The 25135-nt window shown below is 36.5% G+C and overlaps 1 protein-coding gene across 3 annotated transcripts in view; it reads right to left on the reverse strand.

The window, feature by feature from the left end:
• Positions 1–25135, reverse strand: part of Spag16 (sperm associated antigen 16) — an 814060-nt gene that overhangs the window by 210266 nt on the left and 578659 nt on the right. For all 3 annotated transcript variants that reach the window (XM_059277932.1, XM_059277933.1, XM_059277936.1), the window contains one exon: positions 7852–7978. In XM_059277932.1, coding sequence (XP_059133915.1) covers positions 7852–7978 — 127 coding nt within the window. The remainder of the gene's footprint in view (positions 1–7851; positions 7979–25135) is intronic.

The following is a 25135-nucleotide window of genomic DNA, read 5'->3' on the forward strand; positions in this document are numbered from 1 at the left end:
TCAGGCAATTTCCATGTATAAAAGCCATCATAAGTTGTGAATATCAAATGTTCCTTAGTTTTCAGTATGGATGACCTATCACTGGAATCACAGTCTATATCTAGTTAATAAATGAGTATCATAGCCACCAACGAATCAGAAGAGATGGTAGGCCTGTCAATCCAGGCTCATAGCCATAATGCTCTCTACAATGATGATCGTTGTCCCTGAATTAATGGATCTGTGGTTAATATGTCTTAAATTGATTTTAAATTTTCAAGAAATTCATAATAGTATTGGCATATTATTTCTTGTGTTTACTGTTAGTAAATGAATCTGCTTTTATCATGAAACATAATAAGACAAAAATCAAAGAGAAAAAAATTGTTATTATTACAGAGAAAGCATGGAGCCTGTCCCTATGAATCTCCAATTCTTCTTAATAGAATTCCCAATTTATAGTAATTAAATGAAAGTTTTCACAGAACTATAAGAGCATGTAAGTTTATTAATACAAATTAGTAATTAAAGCTCTCAAAGCTCTTCCAAGTGGGAGATATAAAACCCAACCAATAGGTCTGTGATGATTGAAAGAGAAAGCCCTGTTCTATGCATGCCACACATCTCTCCACAGCTCTACTCTATATTCCAAAGGACTACAAATGTTCCTGCATGTACCTGCTCCAACCTGTATACTCAAAGGACTGTACACATCACTGCAGTTATAAATTCCAGCCTGTATACCCAAAAAGCTATAATCTCATTTCCTAATGTTCTCTTCACTCTTTGGTCCAGTATCAGAGGGAACTGTATTCACTTAAGAACAAAATGGATTTTTTTATATTCAATAGGACCAATGGACCAAATATTAAATAATAGAGCCATAAAATAATTGAGCAGGGTCTTGTGGTCATCTATTCCTCATGTTTTATCCTCTATTCGATGTCTCTATGTTCCAAGAAATTCATGTTATAGGATTAGTTCCATCCTCTTAATCTTGAGATGTAAAAGAAGTTGACTTTTTTTCCTTCCTTTCTTATTTAAGTTTTTAATACTTATTTCCAATTAAGGCAGGGCTTAAATAAAAAAGAGCTGAGGATGTAGTTCAATGGCAGAGTGCTTGCCAAGCAGGTGTGAGGCTCTAGGTTTGGTTCTAAGCATTACCACTGCCATCTCTCCAGATATCTCTGTGTAGCATTCCTACTTATAACATTTACTAAGTGACTATTGTATATCATGTATCATGTGAGGTGCACAAATACTAGACAGCACTTGATCATAAAAGACTGAAAGAAGGACCACAGAGCTGAAACTCGGACAAAAAATTAACTTTACATTCTTTCTTGTGTCTCATGTGGCCTTTGCCTGTTAAGTTAATAGAAATGTAACTGAAAGTGAAAATATAAAACCCTAAGTAAATCTCCAGGATTTCAGATTGGCCATGTGAAGTACACAGAAGTTCTCTGAGATGTAGTCGTGAGTCAGTGTTAATTGTATAGATAAGAAGTGATACATGAGCTGGGCGGTGGTGGCGCACGCCTTTAATCCCAGCACTCGGGAGGCAGAGCCAGGCGGATCTCTGTGAGTTCGAGGCCAGCCTGGGCTACCAAGTGAGTTCCAGGAGAGGCACAAAGCTACACAGAGAAACCCTGTCTCGAAAAACCAAAAAAAAAAAAAAAAAAAAAAAAAAAAGAAGTGATACATGGTGTGGGATTGGAAATCCAGCCCTTGTAGGATGGAGCAGGTGCTCAGGTTGCCCAGAAGACTTGTAGGAAATTTGGCAGGTGATAGCATAGACTGTCTTTTGATAGTTTTCTAAATTCCAGAGACAACTAGTTGGTAATGAATGCTAATAATGCTAATAACAGGATGCTGTATCTCAGTCAGCTTTGTGTAAAACATCCTCCTGTGACTAGTAGTGGGGGGATTTCAGTATTTAGAGCAAATGAGTTATCATTCTACACTTACATCACCTATCTATATAGAACCACATGTTATGAAAAAAATGGAGAATATACAACTTATATCTCAACATACAGACTGCCTGGCTTTGAATGCAAACACTACATTTGAACAGTGGTACACAACGAGATGGGTAAAATTTTGTTGTCTCAATTTCTTCGTCTGTTAAAAGGGGACAAGAACAACATTATTAAATTTGTAGCGAGATATAAATAGGACACAATCCCCCCTCTATAATTGAAAGACAATAGTGGGAGACTTAACTCCAGAGGTGTGAGCTGCCTCACTATGGAGACAATTCTCTCCTGAGTGTCCTTTCTTATTGCATTTTTTTCTGTTAAGAGTCTGATAGTGAGGATTTTTGAATATGCAAGTTCTCCACTCTGATAAAGAAACTGTGTTGCCCACTTTAATTCCTGCTCTCCAATTTGGCCTTGAAATTACAGAATTTTCCACTCTGGCTGGAGGAAACACAGACTATTCCTATGTGAGCCTGTGTGAGCTCCTGGAACTTTCTCCTCTATGCCTTTGGAATGCTTCCCCTTGGCTTTAAGCTCTCACGCACAAATTATTACTCAGCTAGTTAGTGAATGGGTGGAGGAACCTCTGCAGGTCTCCAGGGCTCTCACCTTGATGTCCTCACCCTGAAAACTAAAGCTGCTCTGATCCTCAAAGCCTACACACCCTGGCTCCCCTCCTCCTGTCTCCCAGAAGCTACTAAGTTGAATCTAGGCAGCACTCTGGGCTCAGTCACGTGGTTTACCTGATTCACCCTGTCTCCAGAACCCTCATTGTATTATTTTTTTAATTGCTCACCAGATAGTGTTTGAAACTGCTATTGTTTCAGGAATGTTTTGCTTACAGTCCCCCTCCCTCTAGCCTTCCATCCCTCCACCATTTGGAACTATAACTGGCCAGTCTCTGGTACCCACTCCTGACAGGAGTGGAAGACCCTACAGTCCCTGGTACCCACTCATGGCTGGAGTGGAAGACCCTACAGGTTTCTGACATCTCATAAGCAAGGGAAATGAAGTTCAAAAATGTTTGGACATTCTTCCCAAATCTTTCAGCCATTAAGTGTTGGAGGAAAACAAACAAACAAGCAAAACCAACCTCCAAAACAGGGTTTTTCTTCAGTGTGTTCTCTCTAATGCCCTTCGCTGCTCCATCAGAGGAGTAAAACAAAAACTGATTTGGTCTCTCTCTCTCTCTCTCTCTCTCTCTCTCTCTCTCCTTCCTTCCTTTCTTTCTCTCTCTGCCTTTCTCTTTCCTTCCTTTCTTCCTTCTTTCCTATCTTCCTTCTGTCTGTCCGTTCTTTCTTTCTTTTCTTCAACAGGATTTTTGTTTTGTTTTGTTTTGTTTTTTTCTGTATATCCCTGTAGAACAGGCTAGACTTGAACTCAAAGATCCACCTGCCTCTGCCCCCCAAGTGCTGGGATTAAAGGTGTGTGCCACTTCTGCCCAACCGGAAACTGGCCCAGCAATGTACTGTAGCCTTATTAACCAACACTGATCAATTTGAGACAAAGATTTGGGGGATGTTTTGTTTTGAAAAATTAAGGTGAAGTCAATCTGTTATTTTTCATCTTTTTCAAGAATTTTGGTGGGGAGGGCTGCTCCCATGTTAGTGCTTCTGCCACGGTTCTGCTCATGGGGACTATATGGGATTATCTCCAAAGGCTGGGGCACTTTGCCCATTTGAATGACCAGACACCGACAGGCTTTCGATGGGATATCCTCCATCTGGCTCAAATTTCTGCCTCTGCATTTTCTAGAGATGTGACTTCTTTACAAATGTGCTGGAATTACCTTTTACAAAGGAGCAAAAAAATATTGCTGAAGTATATAAGCACAATGAAATAAGAGATGTCGAAAGGGATGTGTATAAATCCTTGCAGTTCACTTTTATTACTTTCACCATGCAATTGCATTTAACATCTTCTGAAACAGTTTTGAATGAAAAAAACATTCAACATTTTAAATATGCCAAGTGAGAGATATTGTTTAGATAGTGAATATTCACAAAAACTTGCTGCTTTTCACTCCTGGGAGGCTCTTTGCTTAATGAGAAAGGAACATTTATCCTCTCACAAATACAGTGTTATAAGTTTATACTAATATATGGATACATCTATAAACACAGATAATCTGTATTTGTCACAGGCGATGTACTTGTAAATAAAACATTATGTAAATAATGCTATGCCACACCGTTCTTCTTTCAAATGTGCAAGTGGCTGATGCGGCAGCGGAGAAGCAAAGTCACACACAATGATTTATACATGCTCAAATGTTTAAATATATATGTACATTTCATAAACATAAAATCATTCTTAGTTAACCATTTCAACATACTCTTAATATCCTATAAGAATAGGGGTTTAGCCTTGAATTTTTTTTTAATCCATCCACTAGCATACATTCTTGGACGTCGTACTTATACACAGACAGATCAAATTACTTTTCTTATTTCTAAAGTGAATAGAATGATCCCCTCCAGCATTAAGAAGCAAGGTGGAAGACTGACTCAGATTTCCTTATTGTAAGACACTATTATTCCTTTGAATCCTCATTAAACACTAAAATAATTATCTACTCTATTATTTCCATGAGGAATGTTATTCCAGGGAGATTAAATAATTTGTCTAAGGTCTAAATGATGCTGAAGACATTATTGAATCTAAGAGTCTGAATTATGGTATGTATTCTGTACCTATACTTCTGGGATATGAAGTTCTCTATCAATGCTACATGTTATAAATGACGTACTAGTTAGCACATCCATCTCAAAACAGTAAAAGCCATTTCTTAGAACACACATTTGTAAATCTAAAATGAATTTTTTTGCCTAAAACTTACAATTATGTGTTTTATATATTCATGAAATTTGAAATGAACAGTACAAATAATGCTTTCAGTTGTGTTATGATCTTCAATATGTTTCTTACACTGTGTTAGATTTTCAGTCACTAAGAATCTAGTATTTACAAAAATAACTCATAGTTGATAGAGACAGTAGAACAGAACATTTCTTCAGATGTCTTTCAATGAAACTGATCCGGACATATGATGATCACTTAGAATACAAAACATTAACACATTTCTTGTTTGAACCACCTTAGCCAAGATGCTACCTAAACATTCACCTGTACTACTTAATACCAAGGTAGCAGTGCATGTTTGTTGATGATGACTTTCCCTTAGACCCAGAGCACCATGGTGGCATTTGGACAGAGATCTGCCTCTTACAGAGATTTCATTAGTAAAGTTGTGATGAATAACACTTTGGTTGTATATAACTGTGCAACTTAATACTGTCACAAATTTTGACCAGGAAACATGGCTTGGCACAACTAAACATGTGCTCTCAATAAATATATTTTATTTCTAGCAAGATCAATATTCTTTTACTCCTTTGGAGTCATTATATCATCAAGCTTGCATTAGCTTGCCCTATGAATACATAGAAATTAGTCATGTTCAGATGAATACGTATTTTGACTTTATTAAGTCAAACTTGATTTTTATCATTATATTTCAGATATTTTCATAATGTAGTTCTGCTACATTTCTTTACTGAATATTTTATCCCTAATAAGTAGCAAGTAGCAAATATGTAGGAGTTACTTATCCTTATTGCTATTTTGGCCAGCTCCAGATCTGCACTCTTTATGTCTTGACACAACAAAATTCCCAGTACTATACTTCCTGATTTTCTATCTTTCTACTCATGTTCTGATTCGATCTTGGACTCTTCCTAATTCATCCAACTTTTGGTTTATTTTAAACTTTTTAAATAGGGTCAGTGAGCAAGTCTGTAGAGAAGCACAGGTTTCTCACTATTCAATGGGAAAAGCCTTATGACAGTAATTTCTCAAGCACATTAAGTTTAAATTAATGACAATATGTTTCTTGAAGAAATGGCCAAAGGGATGGGAAGATCGGACTGAAATTATATTTCCTTGACCTGATAACAGGGTCTCTGGTTTGCAGTCTCTGTCTTTTATTTTTCTCATCATTCTACCATTGATTCTCAATACTTTCCTTAACATTGGTGTATGACCATGAGCTTGGCAGTCATGGAGAAAAAAAGAGATTTTTTTCAGTACCTAGACTCTAATATATTGACTTGTGCAGCAGAAGATATATGCTGATATTTTTAAAAATCATGTTTATCTAGCTGTGCAAAGAACTATCCAACTGGAAAACAAAGGTCAATAAAAAGTCAGCAGCAACACATCTAATAATGACAATAAAATACAGAGCTACTTTTAATTATGCAATATTCTTGTTAAAGTCTTTAATTCTTATTATTAGAGTGTACAGCCTTAGGTTTTACCATTCAAAGTTCAAAATTGAAAGACGTGACTAGTTGAATGCCTGCTTAAGATACTTAAAATAGGTTTAGGGAAGTGACTGGTTTGTGACACCTCAGGAGAAACTCCCATGGAGATCTGACGCCAATGCACATTTACATGACAGAACATTGAAGTATTAATTTCTTACACAAAACATTATGAAGTGAAATACTTGTAGTTGAAATCTTTTATTCTTCACAGTGCTTTCTCTTTGAAATCTGGTAGACCTTAAGTGTCATAACATCATGAATATTACTAAAAATCTTTCTTTTCTTTTTAAAACTTTCACTTACATTCAGGACTCTCCTACTTCTACCACCTAAGCATTACGTGTGTGCCAACACATCCAGCAACTAAAAGTTCTTGTTTCTAATATCATTTACATGTTTATATGCAAAGAAAATACAAGATGCCGTTTAAGAAAATAATTTATCATTTCCATTTTCAGGTGTTTAATGGTAATAACATAAAACCAGTTTCAAGAAACACACAGCAATTCTCTTGTGGTTCCAGAATTACTCTTGGTATACTTATGCTTCTGGACCAAAGAATTAATATTGACTACATTTTAAAATAAAGTATTATCTTTTCTTCTTACATATTTATTTCTTCCCTAACAATGGAAATCCTGTCATATCAAAATTTTAATCTATCACAAATAATGCAAAGATTTTGAAGAATTCCCAAAAGTTCAAAATCTTAAATATGAATCACACTATCAAAGGGAAGATCTACTATCCACTTCTCATCTAACAGAGGCTAACATTAAATATGAAGACACAGAAGTACTTTAATCTTCTAAGTGGATGATTGGAATTACTTTGCTTAACAGCAGATTCCACTCTATCATCAGTAGGGATAAAATATTTTATCTGCTTGATAATTTGTACACTATTTCAGGAAAAATGCTACAAACAAATAATTTTATAGATTACAAACGCTTAATTATAATAATAGATGAATATATATATATAAATTTTAGAACATTTCTGAGCAATTTATTAACTTTTTTTTTGAGACAGGGTTTCTCTGTTGCTTTGGAGCCTGTCCTAGACTAGCTCTGTAGACCAGGCTGGCCTCGAACTCACAGAGATCTGCTTGCCTCTTCCTCCCAAGTGCTGGGATTAAAGGTATGTGCCACCACCACCCAGCCTAACTTTTTATAATTAAGCTATCTCATTAAAATGTTTCAAGTTCATCTTGATACAATTTTGGTTCTTCTCCACTCAGTTACCTGTGTTTCAGGAAGCCCATTTAGCTTACCTTGGGAAGGATTCTATGGGATGTGGGCTGTAAGGGTACACATGATGCTGTCAGCAAACTTATGTGTGTCTATGCTAGGTTCACTTCTCTTCCTTGTTACTTACTTCCTTCTGTGATCAATATAATTCTTTTGTAATAAAATTCATGACACTGATAAACTACAAAATATTCAAAACAGAAAACTACAAATAAAATATTACCAAAAAGCTTTAAGGGAATAAAAAAGGCATTTCAGAAAAGCAAAACATTATGTTAGTTTGGTGACAAGAGTGAAACAAAGGGACCCTACCTGTTGAGTCAAAGTTCACCTCGTTACCGGGACTTGGACCTACGTCAATGGACACAATTGGAATGAGGTTCCGGAAGTCCCACAGCTTTGTAACTCCGCGGGCATCACACGATGCTATTATGTGGCCCTGTAAAACACATAATAAGAGAAATACATATGTGTATATGTATAAATATATGTATATAGGAACCTATAATAAAAACATAAACATGAGATTTCTGTTATAGTTTTATCAATGCCACAAAAAACATATTTCTCTAACCTAAAAAGAGTTCACTACATCTTCATCTTGGATATAAAATTATATCTAACAACGTTCTTAGGATGTAAAGTTCTTAAGATGTAAAATCTTAAATGAAAATTATGAAGATCAATTTTTAAGGAACTACTGAAATTTTATTTCTGTGAAAAGATGTAAAAAATATAAACACTTATATTTTGTTTTATTACACAAGTTATATGTGTATGATGTTATGTGACACATAGAACTAGAAACAGGAAAAAATATTTCATATGTGCATTTCCTGTAATATGCTTCTAACTAATTAGTACTGCTAGTTAATGCCACAAATAAATTTAGGAAGATAAGGCCAGGCAGTGGTGGTGCATGCCATTAATCACAGTACGTGGGAGGCAGAAGCAAATGAATCTCTGTGAGTTCAAGGTCAGCCTGGTCTACTGATTGAGTTCCAGGACACATTCCAAAGCTACATAGAGAAACTCTGTCTCAAAAAACAAACAAACAAACAAACAAAAAGAGTTAGAAATCTAAATGGATGCAATGGTCAGGGTTAGACAAACTTTTCAGTAGAGTTGTTTGGGCTGTTTTGTTAACATATTGCATTTGTTTGATACTGCTTATGCTATTGCAGGGAAACTGCTAGAAACAAACATTTTATAGAGCAGAAAACAATTACAATTAATAGCTGTTATATGAGAGCAAGGAGGAAGGTGTTTGTTTGGATACAGCAGAGGGAAAACAGAAGAGCAGATAAATCAAATGTAATGGAAAAAGGGAAGGGGTTTTTCCAGGATAGTAATAAGCCTGAGGTTATCCATCAGGAGTCTAGACTTCCTGTATAGACATTGGCCTCTCAGAAAAAATATGTCAATTTTTGAGGACCACGCCACATCGGTAATGGGGGTGGGGTGAAGGGCAAGAGGGGCTCCTGCTCTCCCTCTACATTCATCCTCGATGTTTCTGCATTCAGTTTCTGTGCTCATTCATAAATGCAATGAATTGGCCACATCAGAACCGCATTACTGTTCATACTCAGTAGACTTTTCAATTTGTCTCACAGATTCCCTCTAAAACCAAGCTTGATTTTTAACCACCAAATCACAACCTTTCTTTTCTTTTCTTTCTTAATTTTCAAAAATGTTAAAGGCATTAACTTTCTTACTAAAGTAACAATTTTCTTTGTTATTTTAATCAAGGTCATAGTTTCCCTTTCCTAATTACTGTGTATCCTTCCTGTAAAAATTGAACAACCTGGATATGAGTTCAAGGGAATCTTTTCATTTTCCCTAAACACACCAGCTGTGCAAGGGATGCCATTTGTTTTAAAATTCTATAACTGTTGTCACTGGCAAAGCAACATGAAATCTGTGTCCCCAATCTAACAAATGAGATACTCAATCTTTAATGACTTAAAAGAAGCAGAGAAAATTTGCAATGTTCTCAAGTATGTAAACACATTTTTGCAAGAATTGTAAGGAATCAGTGAGTTTCAATCCAGAAAAATGAAAGATCGGTTCACAGGTCTTAGCAGGGAATATTAATGTTACAAATTAGAAAAAGTTCTTCCCAAATATAAAGATTTTCAGTCATCTTCAGACATCACAAATGGGATCTTTGTTCAACCTAGGGAACATAGTAGATAAGTTTTAATCAGAATTTAATTTGGGTGCAACTCTCACAACAGACATTTTTATTGACTTGGACATTGTCTGGAGACTTGAAATTAAAGAGGATTAAAAATATACCTTATCACAACGAGTATTAAAATATGAGGAAATACACTAAAAATTAAAAAAAAAACTAGCCTCCTCATTTATATTGGGTGAAAATAAATATTAAAATGTTTTTATGTTTAATACATAATGTTGTTGCTGTGAAATGATCAATGTTTCATAGTTTAAATATATTAAAATGATTTAAAATGTATAATGTTTTTAATAAACAAGGTAAGTGCTACATGATTCAATAAAATTAATGCATAGTAATATTGACAAACTTTTGAGCAATGACCATAATTTAAGCATGTTTTTCATTTCCTTAGGAACTTAGAAGCTATGACTAAGGATGAATTATGTTGAAATAAATATAGTAACTTATTAAGAAATAGAAGTTGATTTTTAGATTTAATAAGTGCATGATAATAATTAACAACTACTTAGTTATACCAAACATGTGGGGTACATGTAGAGCCTGTCATGGTGTTTTGTAGCATAATGGAGCCCCAGAAAGTATCCATTAAATTAGAAGATAGATAGTACCATCATAGAGTTGATTTTAATATTTTAGTTTAGTCCAAGTCCAGCCTTAACAGTCTTAAGGTTCATATTAATTTTAGTACTCATGATTTTGAGTCAGAAACATGCAATGTAGATGATGAAAATGTTATTTAAAACTTAGAATATCTAAAGACTCTAGGAACATCCTTTTCTCATCTCAATCAAATCAGAAGAGCATCAGCCTACCTCCATCTGTAAAACAGGATAGCAATCTAGAATAGCATTATACAACTGGAGATGAGGTCTGAAGACTCTTGAGGTAGAGAGACATGGGAAAGGGATTAGACAGTGGCCTGGGGAAAAGTCGTGCCATCTAAAACTTACAACAGGTAGAGGCAAAAGATAGTGGCAGTCATTAGGTAGTTAGCCTAAACTAAGCAAGATTTCAAAGAAAATGTTCTCTGAAGGTGGATAAGATTGTGTAACAGTCTTAAAAAGAATGAGAACCTATGAACGCTGGCAATGTCTCTAAACTGTAATCCTAGGTTAGGTCCTGTTAAACCACTGACACCGAGATCTGGGGTCCAGAAATGAATGATCAAATACAGAGTTCACAAAGTTCAGTTCTGCATTGGGCTGTGTCTATAATGCGCAGGGCCTGGCTTAGTTCTTGTTACATGCTAGCACTTGACCTTTAATTAAATAACGGAACAAATGAGAAGGAAGGGAGTATAGAGTTATCAGGGTTGACTGTTCGTGATTTAAAGGATACTTTCAAATTATAGAAATGCTAAGAAGCTAATGGCTATCCAAATGAATTTTATCGTCAGCCTTAAGGGATCTGAGAAATAGACTAGCAGGTAGAAAGCACTTGCAATCCAAGCCTGATGACCTGAGTTTGGTCCCTGCAAGCCATGGTAGAAGGAGAAAACTGACTCCCAAAAGTTGTCCTCTGATCTACACACACACACATACACACATACACACACACACACACACACACACACACACACACACACACACACACACTGTGGCACACATGAGACATGAGCCCATACTCATACAAACAGAGACTGAAGCAACAACCAGGGAGCCTGCATGGGACTGACCTGGGCTCTCTGTACATGTGTTACAATTGTGTAGTTTGGTACTCCTAACAGAAATGGAGGAGGAGTGTATTAGGGGTTGGGAACAGAGAGGGGGCTGGGGGGAAGGGACTGGGAGGAGAGGAGGGAGGGGAAACGGTGACAAGGATGTAAAATAAATAAATAAATAAATTCAATAAAAAACAATATAATAAATCAAAATATCTTAAGAAAGATTCAAATTATTTAGATAATATAAGCAGAATTTATCCAAGTGGCTTAAATGCAAAGTAGAAAATGAATAGTCACCGTTGTTGACCACTTCTAAATCAAGAGCCTATACTGAGAAATGTTATACATACAGGAAGCTAATTTTTAGTTAGTGTAAGGCCTGGACCATAAGGCCAAATTATTTTATGATGATGATATACTGGAGGAAATTTAAAAATATGTATCAACAATGACAAAAAGATTGATATTTTGGGCACTTTTAATATTACATCTGAACTTATAAGTTAAAGAAGATATGATAAAATTTGTTTATGAATAAGAATAAGTAGAATTTGTAGCAATAATCTAATGTAGAAGAAATATACCCTGCACTGTGTGTAGTCACCAGACTGCCACAGGCTTCTTTAATGCCAAGTTGATGTCGATAGCTGCAGAGAGATGGTTGCTTGGCCCGCTCTCTCTCACAATACAGCATATTTGTATAATGTAAGAAACGAGAAAGAAAATGAAAAAACCTGGAATGCTAATGGAGTCATTTACAATTTCAGTGAATGTAAGACTGTTTCATAAAGCAATAATACCCCCTAAGTATATATAACTATATCATGTGTCTGTGTAATTTTTAGTATAGGTTTTATAAACCAAGACATTAACCTAAAATTTGGGTAGAAGGGCTGAACTGCAGATAGGTTAAGGAGAGTCATTTATAGACAACCATTTTATATGGGAAAGTGCTTGTATTGCAAGTTAGGATTATATGTTTTTGATTGATCATGAAACATGATCATGGTAGAATCTTCTTGAAAAGAACTCCTTGAGTAAATGCTAAATTGCATTTGGCCTAAAACAACATTTTTCAAATGCACAGAAAAGTCTAGATTCTGAAGTTCTAAATAAATGTTTTGTGATCACAGGAATCCAAAATTATACAGCTGCATCATAATCACCAATTATCTTAGAGTATTCTGATAAATAATAACACAGATAAAAATCACAACCACATGGATTGCCAAGCTTCCATTATATTTTATAATATATAACTAAAGATGATCCAGGAAAACTAAAGTCTATTCACAGGGTCATAGAATCTACTTACAAACAATACAATTAATAACAACTTCCACTAATTAAATAATTACTGTGTGTTACATAGGGTCATAAGTAGTCATACATACATATATACAAACATCAAGTCATCCTGAAAAAGGGACAAAATGATTAGGAACTGGTGATTCCCTCCAATTGTGGATGAAGAAACTGAGCCACAAAGAGATTAAGTTGTCTCAAGGCCACACAGTAGACCCAGGAATAACCAGCATTAGCATCTATGGCACCTGTGTTAGCCAATGAGCTTTACAATATCTCAAAGGTAGAATCAGGGAAAATATCATTTTAAAGGTGGAAGAGTTTAAAAGTTTGATAAAAAGATGACAAGAAAAAGAAATATAAAATAGAAACCAAGTAAGGGTGATACCATGGATCTAGAGCTGAGGCTCAGGATTAACTGGCCATTTGGCTTTGGTGGGGAAATAGTCAGAAAGAGCTTTGTGCCGGGTGGGAGACCGAAGCCAACTTATTGTTAAACCATGAGGAGTTCTAAGATTTCTCAATCAAATGAGACAAAATTTGGACAAAAGTTGCTGGACAAAGTTGTTTGAAACTACACTTTATAAGTGATAAATGGAGAGAATCTGTATTGAACAGAGAATCTCATGATATGGACCAGAACCCAGATGATCAAATCTGTGGTTTCAACACCAAATTGCATCATTAATGCAAACCCTATAATAGTGAGGGAACGCAGGGCTGCTGGCCTGGAGGACCTGGGGAAAAGGAAGTAAACACAGGGCTGAGCTCTATAGAAAAGACATGAAAATAAAATGGAGAGCAGAAGAGGGAAAAGCAAGAAAACAGAATTCCTATTTTTATAAAAAGCTCTCTCTCTCTCTCTCTCTCTCTCTCTCTCTCTCTCTCTCTGTGTGTGTGTGTGTGTGTGTGTGTGCACATGTGTTACAGGGGATTGAAACCATGGCCTTACATATGCTAGACAAACACTCTACCACTAAGCTACCTTAAAATTAATATTTCCCAAGTAATTGCAGATTTATATACCCAAACGACAGGTAAAGAAAAAAAAAGGAAAAGTAATAACATATAAAACTCAACAATAAAAAGCCTAAACTAAAACAAAATTCGGTATTCATTAAATATGTAGTACCAGCAATTCTGTGAAAATTTATATAGGCCAGACAATTTTATAAGAATGAAAAAAAGTTACAAAAGCCATATTTTCTTATAATGCTGCAATTATATAAAATTGCACTAGGTTAGCAAAACAGAACAGTTGGAATGTAAAAGGAAAAAATACACAATATCCGACAAGTTTAGAATTAATTCAAATGAGGGATTTGTATTAAATTATCGAATAAAGTTGAAGTCATTTATGAAAATTCCATATGTTTTTGAAAAAAATATTTTATTGTTTATTTATATGTGTGTATCACATGTGTGTAAGCACCTGTAGACACTGGAATAAAGTGTCAATCAGAACTTCTGGAGCTGGAGTTACAAGTGGTCCTCCGCCACCCAGTGTGGGTACTGGGAACTAAACACAGGCTGTCTGAAAAGCAGCCATCTCTCTGGCCCATATATATATTTAATATAATATAATATAATATAATATAATATAATATAATATAATATAATATAATATAATATAATATATATGGACTTAAAATAAATGAGATATTCAATTGCATACATGATTTTCTAGAAAGAAACAATTAAATCATGATAGCAATTTATGGACACCTAAAATTAAAATCAGCTAATAAATATAATACAGGCCAACAAAATCAAAAGCAGATCTTCCCACAGGATATAGACAGATAACTTAGAATCTTTGTCAAAAGAAGACAAAAAGAAATAGCTACAAAGAGAAAAAGTCATAGTAAGCAACATTGGGGTATGAAAGCAGAATCATGGGGGCAATGCAGGAGTGTGTTGGGGGCAGAGACCATAGGTTGATGCTAGGTGTCTTCCTCAGCAACTGCCCACCCTTCTGCTTTGAGACAGTGGTTTCTTACTGAACCCATGGCTCACCATCTGGCTACTCTGTCTGGACAATAATTCCCAGAGATCTGTCAATCTGCCCCCCCCCCCCCCCGTCTGAGATTACAGTCATATGCAGCCATGATTTCAGTTTATATGACGCTGGGAATAGAACTCAGATCCTCATGCTTGCAGAGCAAGAATTAGCTGACTGATCCATCCCCCAGGTCCAAGAAGTTCCATTTTAAATTATGGCAGACACTAACAAAACATCTGCAAACACTACAAGGATGTGATGCTAATTGTAAATTCTTCAGAAAAATCGAATTTTTAAACAAAAAAATACATTTAAAATCAGCTAACAATAAGGTAAAAATATAATAAATACAACAAAGTCATCATACATACACAAAAGAAGGAACCGTCAAGAAGAAAATACTGAAACAATAATAACAAAGGAATAAAAAACCTGCTCTTTAAATGAAACATAGACAAAAGAAAGGACTAAGGGGCATCTGAAGAGCTTTGTAAAACCAATTAATGTTACTTTGTGTGTATTTGTGAGTACCTGCATGCATGTACATATGCACTATGTGAGTGTCTAGTGTACCTGAAGGCCAGAAGAGAGCATCATATCACCGAAATTGGAGTTACAGGCAGGTGTGAACTGCCATATGGGTGCTAGGACCTGAACTCAGTCTAATGTAAGGGTAGTAAGTACTCTTAACTGCTTATCATTCTCTTCAGCTCCTGGAACTCCTTTTTATAGATCATAGCAATAAGCATTTGTGTTCCCATCTACAGGTAATATCTTTTCAAGATCTGCCAATGGATGCCTTTAGCCTTGGAGTATTGAACTTCACTATCTGAATGTTTCCTGCGTATCTATACCTAAGATAAAAAAGTTTTCATTTATAAATAAAGCATTGTAAAATATTAATAACAATCACTGCTGAGAATCTTAATTCTCAACTATATTGGATATGGAACCAACTAAGAGATATTCTCCTGGGATATCTGAGAAGGCATGTCCAGTAAAGTTAACTGAGGGTCGAATATCATCTCCTGGAGTAGGGGACCTGTCTTAGTTAGGATTAATATTGCTGTGATGAAATATCATGACCAAAATCAGTTTGTAGATGAAAGTGTTTATTTCACTCACAGTTCATCATCAAAAAACAGCCATGATAGGAACCTGGAGGCAGGAGCTGATGCAGAGACCATGGAAGGGTGCTTCTTACTGGCTTGCTCAGCCTGCTTTTTTATAGAACCCAGGACCACCAGTCCAGGAAAAAGCTGATTTCTCCTCCATCAATCACTAATTTAGAAAATGCCCTATGAGCTTGTGTAGAGCTTGATCTTATGGAAGCATCTTCTTAATTGAGGTTCTGTGGTGATATTTTGTATGTGCACCCCAATAAAGCTTATCTGGAGATCAGAGGAAAAAGCCATTCACTATAGTAAGCATTGAAGTCAGGCAATGGTGGCACACGTCTTTAATCCTAGCACTTGGGAGGCAGAGATCCATCTGAATCTCCGTGAGTTCAAGGCCACACTGGGAACAGAGCCAGGCATGGTGGCACATGCCTTTAGTCCCAGCACTAACCATAGAGGTCTAGAGGTCTGTACAGACAGACAGGAAGTGATGTAGCTTGGCGGAGAGAGGAAGTGAGATGGCAGAACAGAAAGGCATATAGACATGGGTATACAGAAAGTAGGCCTCTTTGGAGAATGATTGTGTCAGTGAGGTGAGGTTAGCTGTGGCTTGTCCTATTCCTCTGATCTCTCAGTTTTTCACCCTAATATCTGGCTCTGTTTTTATTATTATTATTATTATTATTAAGACCATTTAGCAAGTCATCTTACAAGGTTCCCTCCTCTCAGATGACTTTAGCTTGTGTCAATTTGACATAAAACTATTCAGCACAGAGCCTTTCCAGCAACAGCTGTCTCTATGGAGATAAGGCCATGAAAAACCATACAGCACACAGCACCTGCCTCTGCTTCTTGCTGGTGAGCACTATCCTGTTGCACTGCTGATACTGCCATTCTCCATTGACATCGAACCTAGACCCTGTGCCCTTCCAACATGGACTGGTGATCTGTGGCTCTACAAGAGTCTTTCAGGTCTTCAACATTAATTTGGGATCTCCCCCAGCTTGGTAGGCTGAGCAGGCACCAGCTTCTCAGCCTCCAAGTCTATAAACAGCTATTGTTGGACTACTTAGCCTATATAACAAAAGCCAGCCTGGTAAATCCCCTTTGTAATATATGTTCATTTTATCAGTCCTGTTCTTCTTGAGAACCCTGACGATGCAATCACCAGCAATAAACATAACAATTAGAACAGCATACTTTAATAAAAGTGGGGTGAGAGCGGATGCTCTCTCTTCTTTCTCCTTCTCAAATGATCATAATTCCTCCTTGCAGTATAATGCTATTTTTACACTACAGTTGACTTCAGAGAAGTAAACTTGTGGGAACTGAATTAAAATAAGGAATGAGAGCTGTCATCTAATTAAGTTAGCTCAAACATTACTGATTTCTATGGATGAGATCCAGGTGGCTTGGCTTCTGAGATGACAGTCTCTCTGGTGGCTATGAGTTTGCTATCTCTCTTGAGAAGGACTGTCTTTTACACCCTAAACCATGGATAAATTCTTCCAATATCCATTCCTTTACTGGGACAGAAAGTAAATGTCTAGGCACATCTGGCTCAAAGAGCTTCGGTAATAATACTTTTTGTAGTTTCCAAACTCATATTGAGAGATAACCTCCTCTCTCTCTGATTAGAAGGTTTCAAGAAATATATAATCTATATGTACACAAATAACCTGACTACTGTATTCAGGTATTGCATGGCAAAGGCAGATATTTGTGTTTCGGTTTCAGCATAATCCCAATGTCATTTGAATTTGGTCCTACATGAAGTTTATTTTTGTGAGCCAATGAGCATCCTACTTTGACTGAACTTCATAGGGGTTTGGAAATTTCAGTAAAAACATGGTATCAAATTAATTAGATTTTTAGTGGTAGTATTAATATTGAAGAATGCAGGAACAATTGCTTTGCTATAGGTTCATTAATAAATAGATAGATGATAGGTAGATAGATAGATAGATAGATAGATAGATAGATAGATAGATAGATAGACAGATTTTATTACCATCAAATCTGCTCAGTATTATTTGTAGGGTTACATCATCAGGCACAATTTCATTGTACAGATGAAGAAAATGTTTGAAAAGTGGCATGGTGATAATCCCCTAAAATTACCTAGTTGGAATGATTTGAATCTTTGGTTTATTTAGACATTGAGAGTTTATCTACATTAGTTCATTTTATTGCTGGGTTATTCTAATATGGAATAATATATTATAAATGTTTAACACTATTGAAAATGTCCTCTAATTAGAGTATATATTAGTATATATGTGTATATATATATATATATATATGTCTTAAGAGTCAATATCTCAAATAAATATTTGTCATGTAGATTTCCCTCACATTATTATTTATATTAAAACATAAGAAAATAATTGTCAAAAGAAAATACACACATATACATGCATAAATAAAAATAACATAAATAGATATATATGTCAATTATTTTAACTATATAATGACATTATAAAGACTATTATTGCAAGAAAAATGTAGACAAGTCAATCACTCAGAGAGGCAGCAAATGAAGTTATCTGTATATTATTTTATGGTATACACACACACATACACACACACACACACACACACACTCACGCACACATACAGACATAGAAAAGAATATGGTAGGAACTCAAACTGAAATGCTTGTCTTTAAGCATCAGACTTATTCACTGCAACTTTATTTCTGCTTTTGCATTTTGAAAATTCAGACTTCTGTTACCATTTTTCAGCATCATGAATGTTTTCAAACAAACACTGAAATGCAAACTTTGTGTATAAAGCTCGTTGGGTGACCTCATTTTCATTCCCTGAGATTCTTCTCCTAACACAGACAGAAGCCCAGGGTCATCAAGCAAATGGTAGGAACATTAAACCACAGAAACATCAGCTGCATTCATTGTGTGGAGGTAATGACCTGTGGCTCGGAATTAAGGTATAACCATAAGAAAATGCTTAGGATCATTAGGGGGAAAATTAGTATTTCAAACATTTTTAGTACTGATACATTAGCATGTGTCTTAGGACAGGCCTAGCCAGAATTAAACAATAGCTCATTATACAAATCTGTTGGTACCCAATGGTACAGATACAGCAACCTAGTATGGAATTAAAATGGAGAGAGAAGGTAAATTTTGAGAACCTCAAGGAACACAAGATTAAAGTAGCAAATGTAAAGGGTTGAAAAGAGTAAATAATACTGCTGTTTTTTTAAAAAATGCTTTTTCTCAGCCATTTGTTAGACATTAATAAATATTATATCATAATTCATGTGAGTATGGAGGCTACAAAACTAAACCAAAAATGTTGACCTAGAAACTATACAACATACAACTACACAATCACATAATTTTCTATGCATTCCAAGTGATTTTCATCTCATCCAGTCTTTCACCTATACAGCTATGACTCATATACTTGATTACATGGAAAAATTGAGAGTTAAAATGTGTCATATAACTTACCCAAAGCCATTTCTTTAGTAAAAACATAGGCTGAGAATTCACTCCATGATAATCTGACCTAGATGGCCACACTAAAGCTTTTAATATGGAAAACATTTTACATCGACTGAGATACTTTGGGGGAGGTGAAGCTCCTGAAATACCATTTCAGCACTTAAAGGGCATGTTCTGTTGTTGAGGTAGAACATACTGAAATAGATAATGAAGCTAACAGAATGCCAGCAAGTGTGCAATCACAAAGAACAAATTGGGCAAGCTGGGGTGTAAATGTATAAAGCAGAGAGATATTACAAATCTGTAGAGACAACGAACCTATGGCAGCAAGTATGTTCTCAGCTTTGTTCCCCTCACTTGGGATCAGGGGAAAGGGACACAAGAGATATGAGATCTCAGTCACTTATTTAGAGAGAGCCAGGCAAGGACAAGAGAGGGATTAAATGCCAGAATTAGGTACCTAGTTGTTTAGAATACAAACTGACCACCTAGTCAAGACTGTGGGATCTGAAATGGTTTCTTCTAAGACAGTAGCACCACAATTAGGTTCATCAGAGAAAGGTAGCTTTCTGGAAATGATAACATTTTAGATGGATTAAGAACATAAACAAATATCAGAGAAAAGCAGAGAGAGGATGACACCATTTATTGTGAAAATGGCCTAATATCAGAGCACAAACCAGAAATTACATATTATTCAACAGAAAATGTGGTGAATTTATGATGAGAGTAACAATGCATAAAAATCCTGACTTTTTGAGCATGTATAAAGGAATGATAATTTAATATGTATAAGAAAATGTTGTTAGGAATTTTGAACATAAATCTGGGTATTTGAATGAGAATTTTGAAGGCAAAAACCTTCAGGGAGCAAGCAGGTTACATCAAATGCCAAATTCTGTGAGGCCTGTACAAATGAACAATTTTGCTGTGGTTTTATTCACTGGTCTTAAGTCTCAAAGAGACTGAACGGAGTGAAATGTGTCTCTGCCAGTAGAAAACCTATCCCATCATTCCTCACATAAATATACAGCATCTTAGGCATTTGGCACTGTTTTTAGTAGTGACCATAACAGCTGTAAAGTCCCTATTCCGTCAAGTTTGAATATTTCTGGTGAGAATCATATATTAAAGTATGTTAATGTTAATTAACGATAAAGAATTTTTTGAAGATTGTAGAAAAGGAATAATTTGTTTGAAAGAGTGAGACTATGACCTTTGAGATAAGAGCTAGCAGGTTTGTGGGCACAAGACACACCATACGTAGGTGTGCACACAGAGTATCCCAATCAGAGAGGAGGAGAAGATCAAGGCACCTGGGAAAATGTAATGAAAGGAAAAACAAAACAGCAATGAAAGGAAACAGCCCATGTTCTTGTGGTTCTGTATCTCGAAGTCCTCCGTTACACAGGAACTCAGGAAAAAAAATAAACAACCAAAGCTTAATGACACTGTGTTAAATGGACACACACACACACACACACACACACACACACACACCCCAAAACAAGAAACAACAACAACAACAAAAAAAAAGCAACAACAACAAAAACACCCTTGTATTTGGAGATTAACTGGAAACCATGGTAGTCTCCTCTAAGTCTAGATTGCTGCGGGGCAGAGAGAGCTATTCCTAGGATTTTAGTTAAAACACATACATCTAAGTCTATATTTTCAATTGTTTCCACTCTACGGAATCCCTTATTTTAGTCCCTCATCACCTCATATAAGGAACCTGAGGCAAGTTCCCTGCCTTCAACCCTGTATCTTTGCTGGCCGTTCATACAGTGAAACTTCCCAATTAAGAGTTTTCCCCCAGAAGACTCTGGGCAATGTCTAGTGGCACCTTTGATTTTACCAACTGAGGTGAGCAGCATGTAGTGGACTGTGGCTAGGGATGCTGATAAACAGTTCCCTGGACATCGTCTCATCCTCAGCATGGAAATATGATTCCATAAAACCAACAGTTCCATTGCTCACACACTGCTCTCCACTACTGCACTTATGGCAGAGTACTTTGTTTTCTCTACAATTCAAACTTGAGTTCCCTTTGGCTTGTCTCCTTCGTGCTTATCACCAGCCAATTTCCTCACATTACTCTGCTTGCTGCTCTTGAAATACACACACACACACACACACACACACACACACACACACACACACGCATGCACGCACACATGCACACTCACATACTCACACACACCCATATTCATACATACAAACTCACACACATACACACACACACACACACACACACACACACACACACACACATTTCTGATTGCTCCCTTGACTGCCTGGAATGTTCATTTCCTGTCTCTATAGATATTAAATATGTTTACAGCTTGGTTCAATACAGCTCCTTAAAGTCCACTGGGCAACATATTATATTCTTCCTCTTGCTCGCATAAAACAGAGTCACAAACCTTAGAAAGCAAATTAATTTTCTTTTTGGTGTGCAAGCCTGTCTTTTCCTCCTAGTCTTACATTGTTAAAAAAAATGTAACTTGTGAGTAATTAAAAAAGGTAACCATAGCAACCAAGGAACAGAATTTTTAGTTTAATTTTAATTAGCCATAATTAACATTTCTTCCTGTAGTTGGTGAGTATCACATTAGAGGTTTCAAATTAAAGACGTTTCTATCTTTGTAAAAAGCTATTTTAGACAGAACTGCTGGAGATCATGTGTAGTGTTTGAGGCTTCCATACTAGCAAAATATTTGAACAAATGGATGAATAAATGAATAACTCATATCTATGTCTGGGCAGTCAAAGCAAACTTTCAAACTTTCTTCTACCAACTGAATAAACTCTGTCACAATTACACCAGACATTGCCACTGATTTTTTTTTTTTTTTGAGGACTTACATTTTTAAAATAGATTTCACAAAAGTACTCTGCGGGCTATTGAAAGAGAAACCTGGACAGTAACCCAGCTACAAAAACCTCCACTTACTGTTTGTCCTGCCTGCAAGATGTGCTGGGGTAATGGTGATGCAGAACATGTAGGCATGGCCAACCAATTTTGATTTTAACTGAAGGCCCATCACCTGAGAGGAAGCCTATGCATTTGACTCTATACTTCTGGCTGACTAGGAACTGCAGACTGAGTAGCTCAGAGACCTAGGGTAGAACCAAATAAGACTGGCAGATACATAGATAGATGACAGACAGACAAATATAGATAGATAGATAGATAGATAGATACATAGATAGATAGATAGATAGATAGATAGATAGATAGATAGATAGATAGATAGATAGATAAGATTCCTAAGATCTTCTGCAATACTCATAGATTTCTTGTCCAGTCATGATCAGAGAGGCTTCCTCTAGCAGCTGATATGAGCAGGTGCAAAGGCCCACAGTCACACATTATGCAGAGAGACTCTAAATTGGAGGTCTCTATGAGGTCCCTCCCCTAGGAGATGAGGGATGGAAGAGGGGAAGAAAAGACTGGAGTCAGAGGGAATGGAGGACACCAGGAGAACATGGCCTACCAAATCAACTAAGCAGGGATCACATGGGCTCACAGAGACTGAAATGGCAATCACAGGGCCTGCATGGGTCTGCACCAGATCCTCTGCACATATGCTATGACTGTTAGCTTCTTGTAAGGCTCCTAACAGTGGGAGTGGGTCTATCATTGACTCTTTTGCCTCCTTTCAAGGCTCTTTTCCTCCTATTGGATTGCCTTGTCCAGTCTTGATATGAGGGCTTTTGCCTTATCTTATTGTACCTTTTTTTTGTTTGTTTTTTTGTCCTGTTTGGCCGTTGTCTCTTGGAGACTTGATCTTTTCTGAAGAGGACACAGAGGGAGAGTGGATCTAGAGGGTGGTGGGGTGGTGGGGGCCAGCTAGGAGGAGTGGAGGGAGTAGAAACTGTGATTGGGATGTATTGTATGAGACAAGAATCTATATAAACATGTATATCATTATAATACTACATAGAGTACTCTCATTACCTACTTATATTTTATGGGTGCTAAATAAAATGGAGACGCTGCTCTGGCAGGATTTGGAAAGATCAGCCCGACACACAGAACTGCAGAATGAGTAGATTTCTGAAGGTGAAGAAGAGAAAAGGTTTTCATAAATCTTGTGATCATTTTGAAGCCATAATCTCATTCAAGGAGAAATAGAAACCCCTAGCGTGGAATATGAAAATATGGATTTTGCCTTTGGCAATGAATCTCTTTTTACAGCACTAAAAAGCGATGTTTTAAATCTCAGGTGAGTTTATTTCATCTTCATCATCATTACTGGCATTGTAGCAGATACCTGTGGACTAGATCCTTGCCATGTTGCCCCTTGGTATTGCCTTCTGGTGGGGCATGTTATGTTTCAGCAATCTTTTACAAGGCATTTACATAGTGTCCTTTTTATTGTTTTATTGTTCCAAGGAGACACCACGACCAAGATGACTTATAAAAGAAAACACTTAATTGGGGGCTTGCTTACAGTTTCAGAGTGTTAGTCCATGATCATCGGGGAGGAGATTATGGCAGCAAGCCTGCATGGCACTGGAGCTGAGAGCTCACATCTGTTGCAGGCAGAGAAAGAACAAGAGTAGGCCAGCAATGAGCTTTTGAAACCCCAAAGCCCACTACAAGTGTCACACCTCCTCCAGCGAGACCACACCTCTTAATCCTTACTAAACAGTTCCATGAACTGGGCAGATGGGGTGATCAAACATTCAAATATTTGAGCTTATGGGGGGGGGCATTCTCCTTCAAATCACCACACATAGGGACATTCTATGTTGTCCAAATAGTGAAATAAGGTTTCTAGTATATGAAGTAATAAACCAAAGATAGAGTACAAACTGAAGCTTGGTGTTCCACACCTAGAGAGCCCTGTCGAAATTCTCAGTTTTGCATAGCAACAAAACTTAATGGAAAGATTTCACTTTTGTTGTTGAGCTCGCTACTAAATATTGGTCCATAAACTCTCAGGCTTCAAAAAAGATTTCATTTATTTATTTATTTATTTATTTATTTATTTATTTATTTATTTATTTAATTTGTTGTGATTTTGTCAAATCTCTCTGTATAGGCAAGGCTGGCCAGGAATTTTAGATAATCCTGGGCATTATCTATAATCAATCCTTACCTTTATTAGGAGTAAGGGTTACCTGTAGTGTTTTTTTTTGTTTTTTTTTTTAAGAATGCTAAATTCATTTCAATTACCTAACATATGGTTAGATCTATTACTCAAAAGTACGTCACAAAGCACTACCAACCGGGCACATCTTTTTATCTGAAACTAGCATTTAAAAAAGAGAGAGAACAGCCGGGCGGTGGTGGTGCACGCCTTTAATCCCAGTACTTGGGAGGCAGAGCCAGGCAGATCTCTGTGAGTTCGAGGCCAGCCTGGACTACCAAGTGAGTTCCAGGAAAGGCGCAAAGCTACACAGAGAAACCCTGTCTCGAAAAACCAAAAAAAAAAAAAAAAAAAAAAAAGAAAGAACAGAAATGATTTAGAAGACTGCATCAGAAAACAGGGACAATATTCTTTAAGAGACAGGAAAGCAATGAGGTAAGTTTTTAGAGTCACGTGACACTGCTGTGGCAGCTTCTGGGGAAAGAAAAGTCAGGAGGGATACACAGACTTCTCAGTCGTGGAGCTGAGGTTGGGGGGTCATGAGGATAGAGATCAATAGAGAAAAGAATATTATTCATTATAGGCACACAAGGAAGCTACTTGGGGACTCAGAAAGGACCATCTGAAAACATTAGAGGGATCACAAAGGAATGTGCTCACACAATCCTATCAGCAATGCTGCCTTTCCTGGAGCCAGATTGAAAACTTTCAGGATCTAGGTCAATGAGTGGAC

The sequence above is a fragment of the Peromyscus eremicus genome, chromosome 13 (assembly GCF_949786415.1).
Source record: "Peromyscus eremicus chromosome 13, PerEre_H2_v1, whole genome shotgun sequence".
In the NCBI taxonomy this organism is placed as follows: domain Eukaryota; kingdom Metazoa; phylum Chordata; class Mammalia; order Rodentia; family Cricetidae; genus Peromyscus; species Peromyscus eremicus.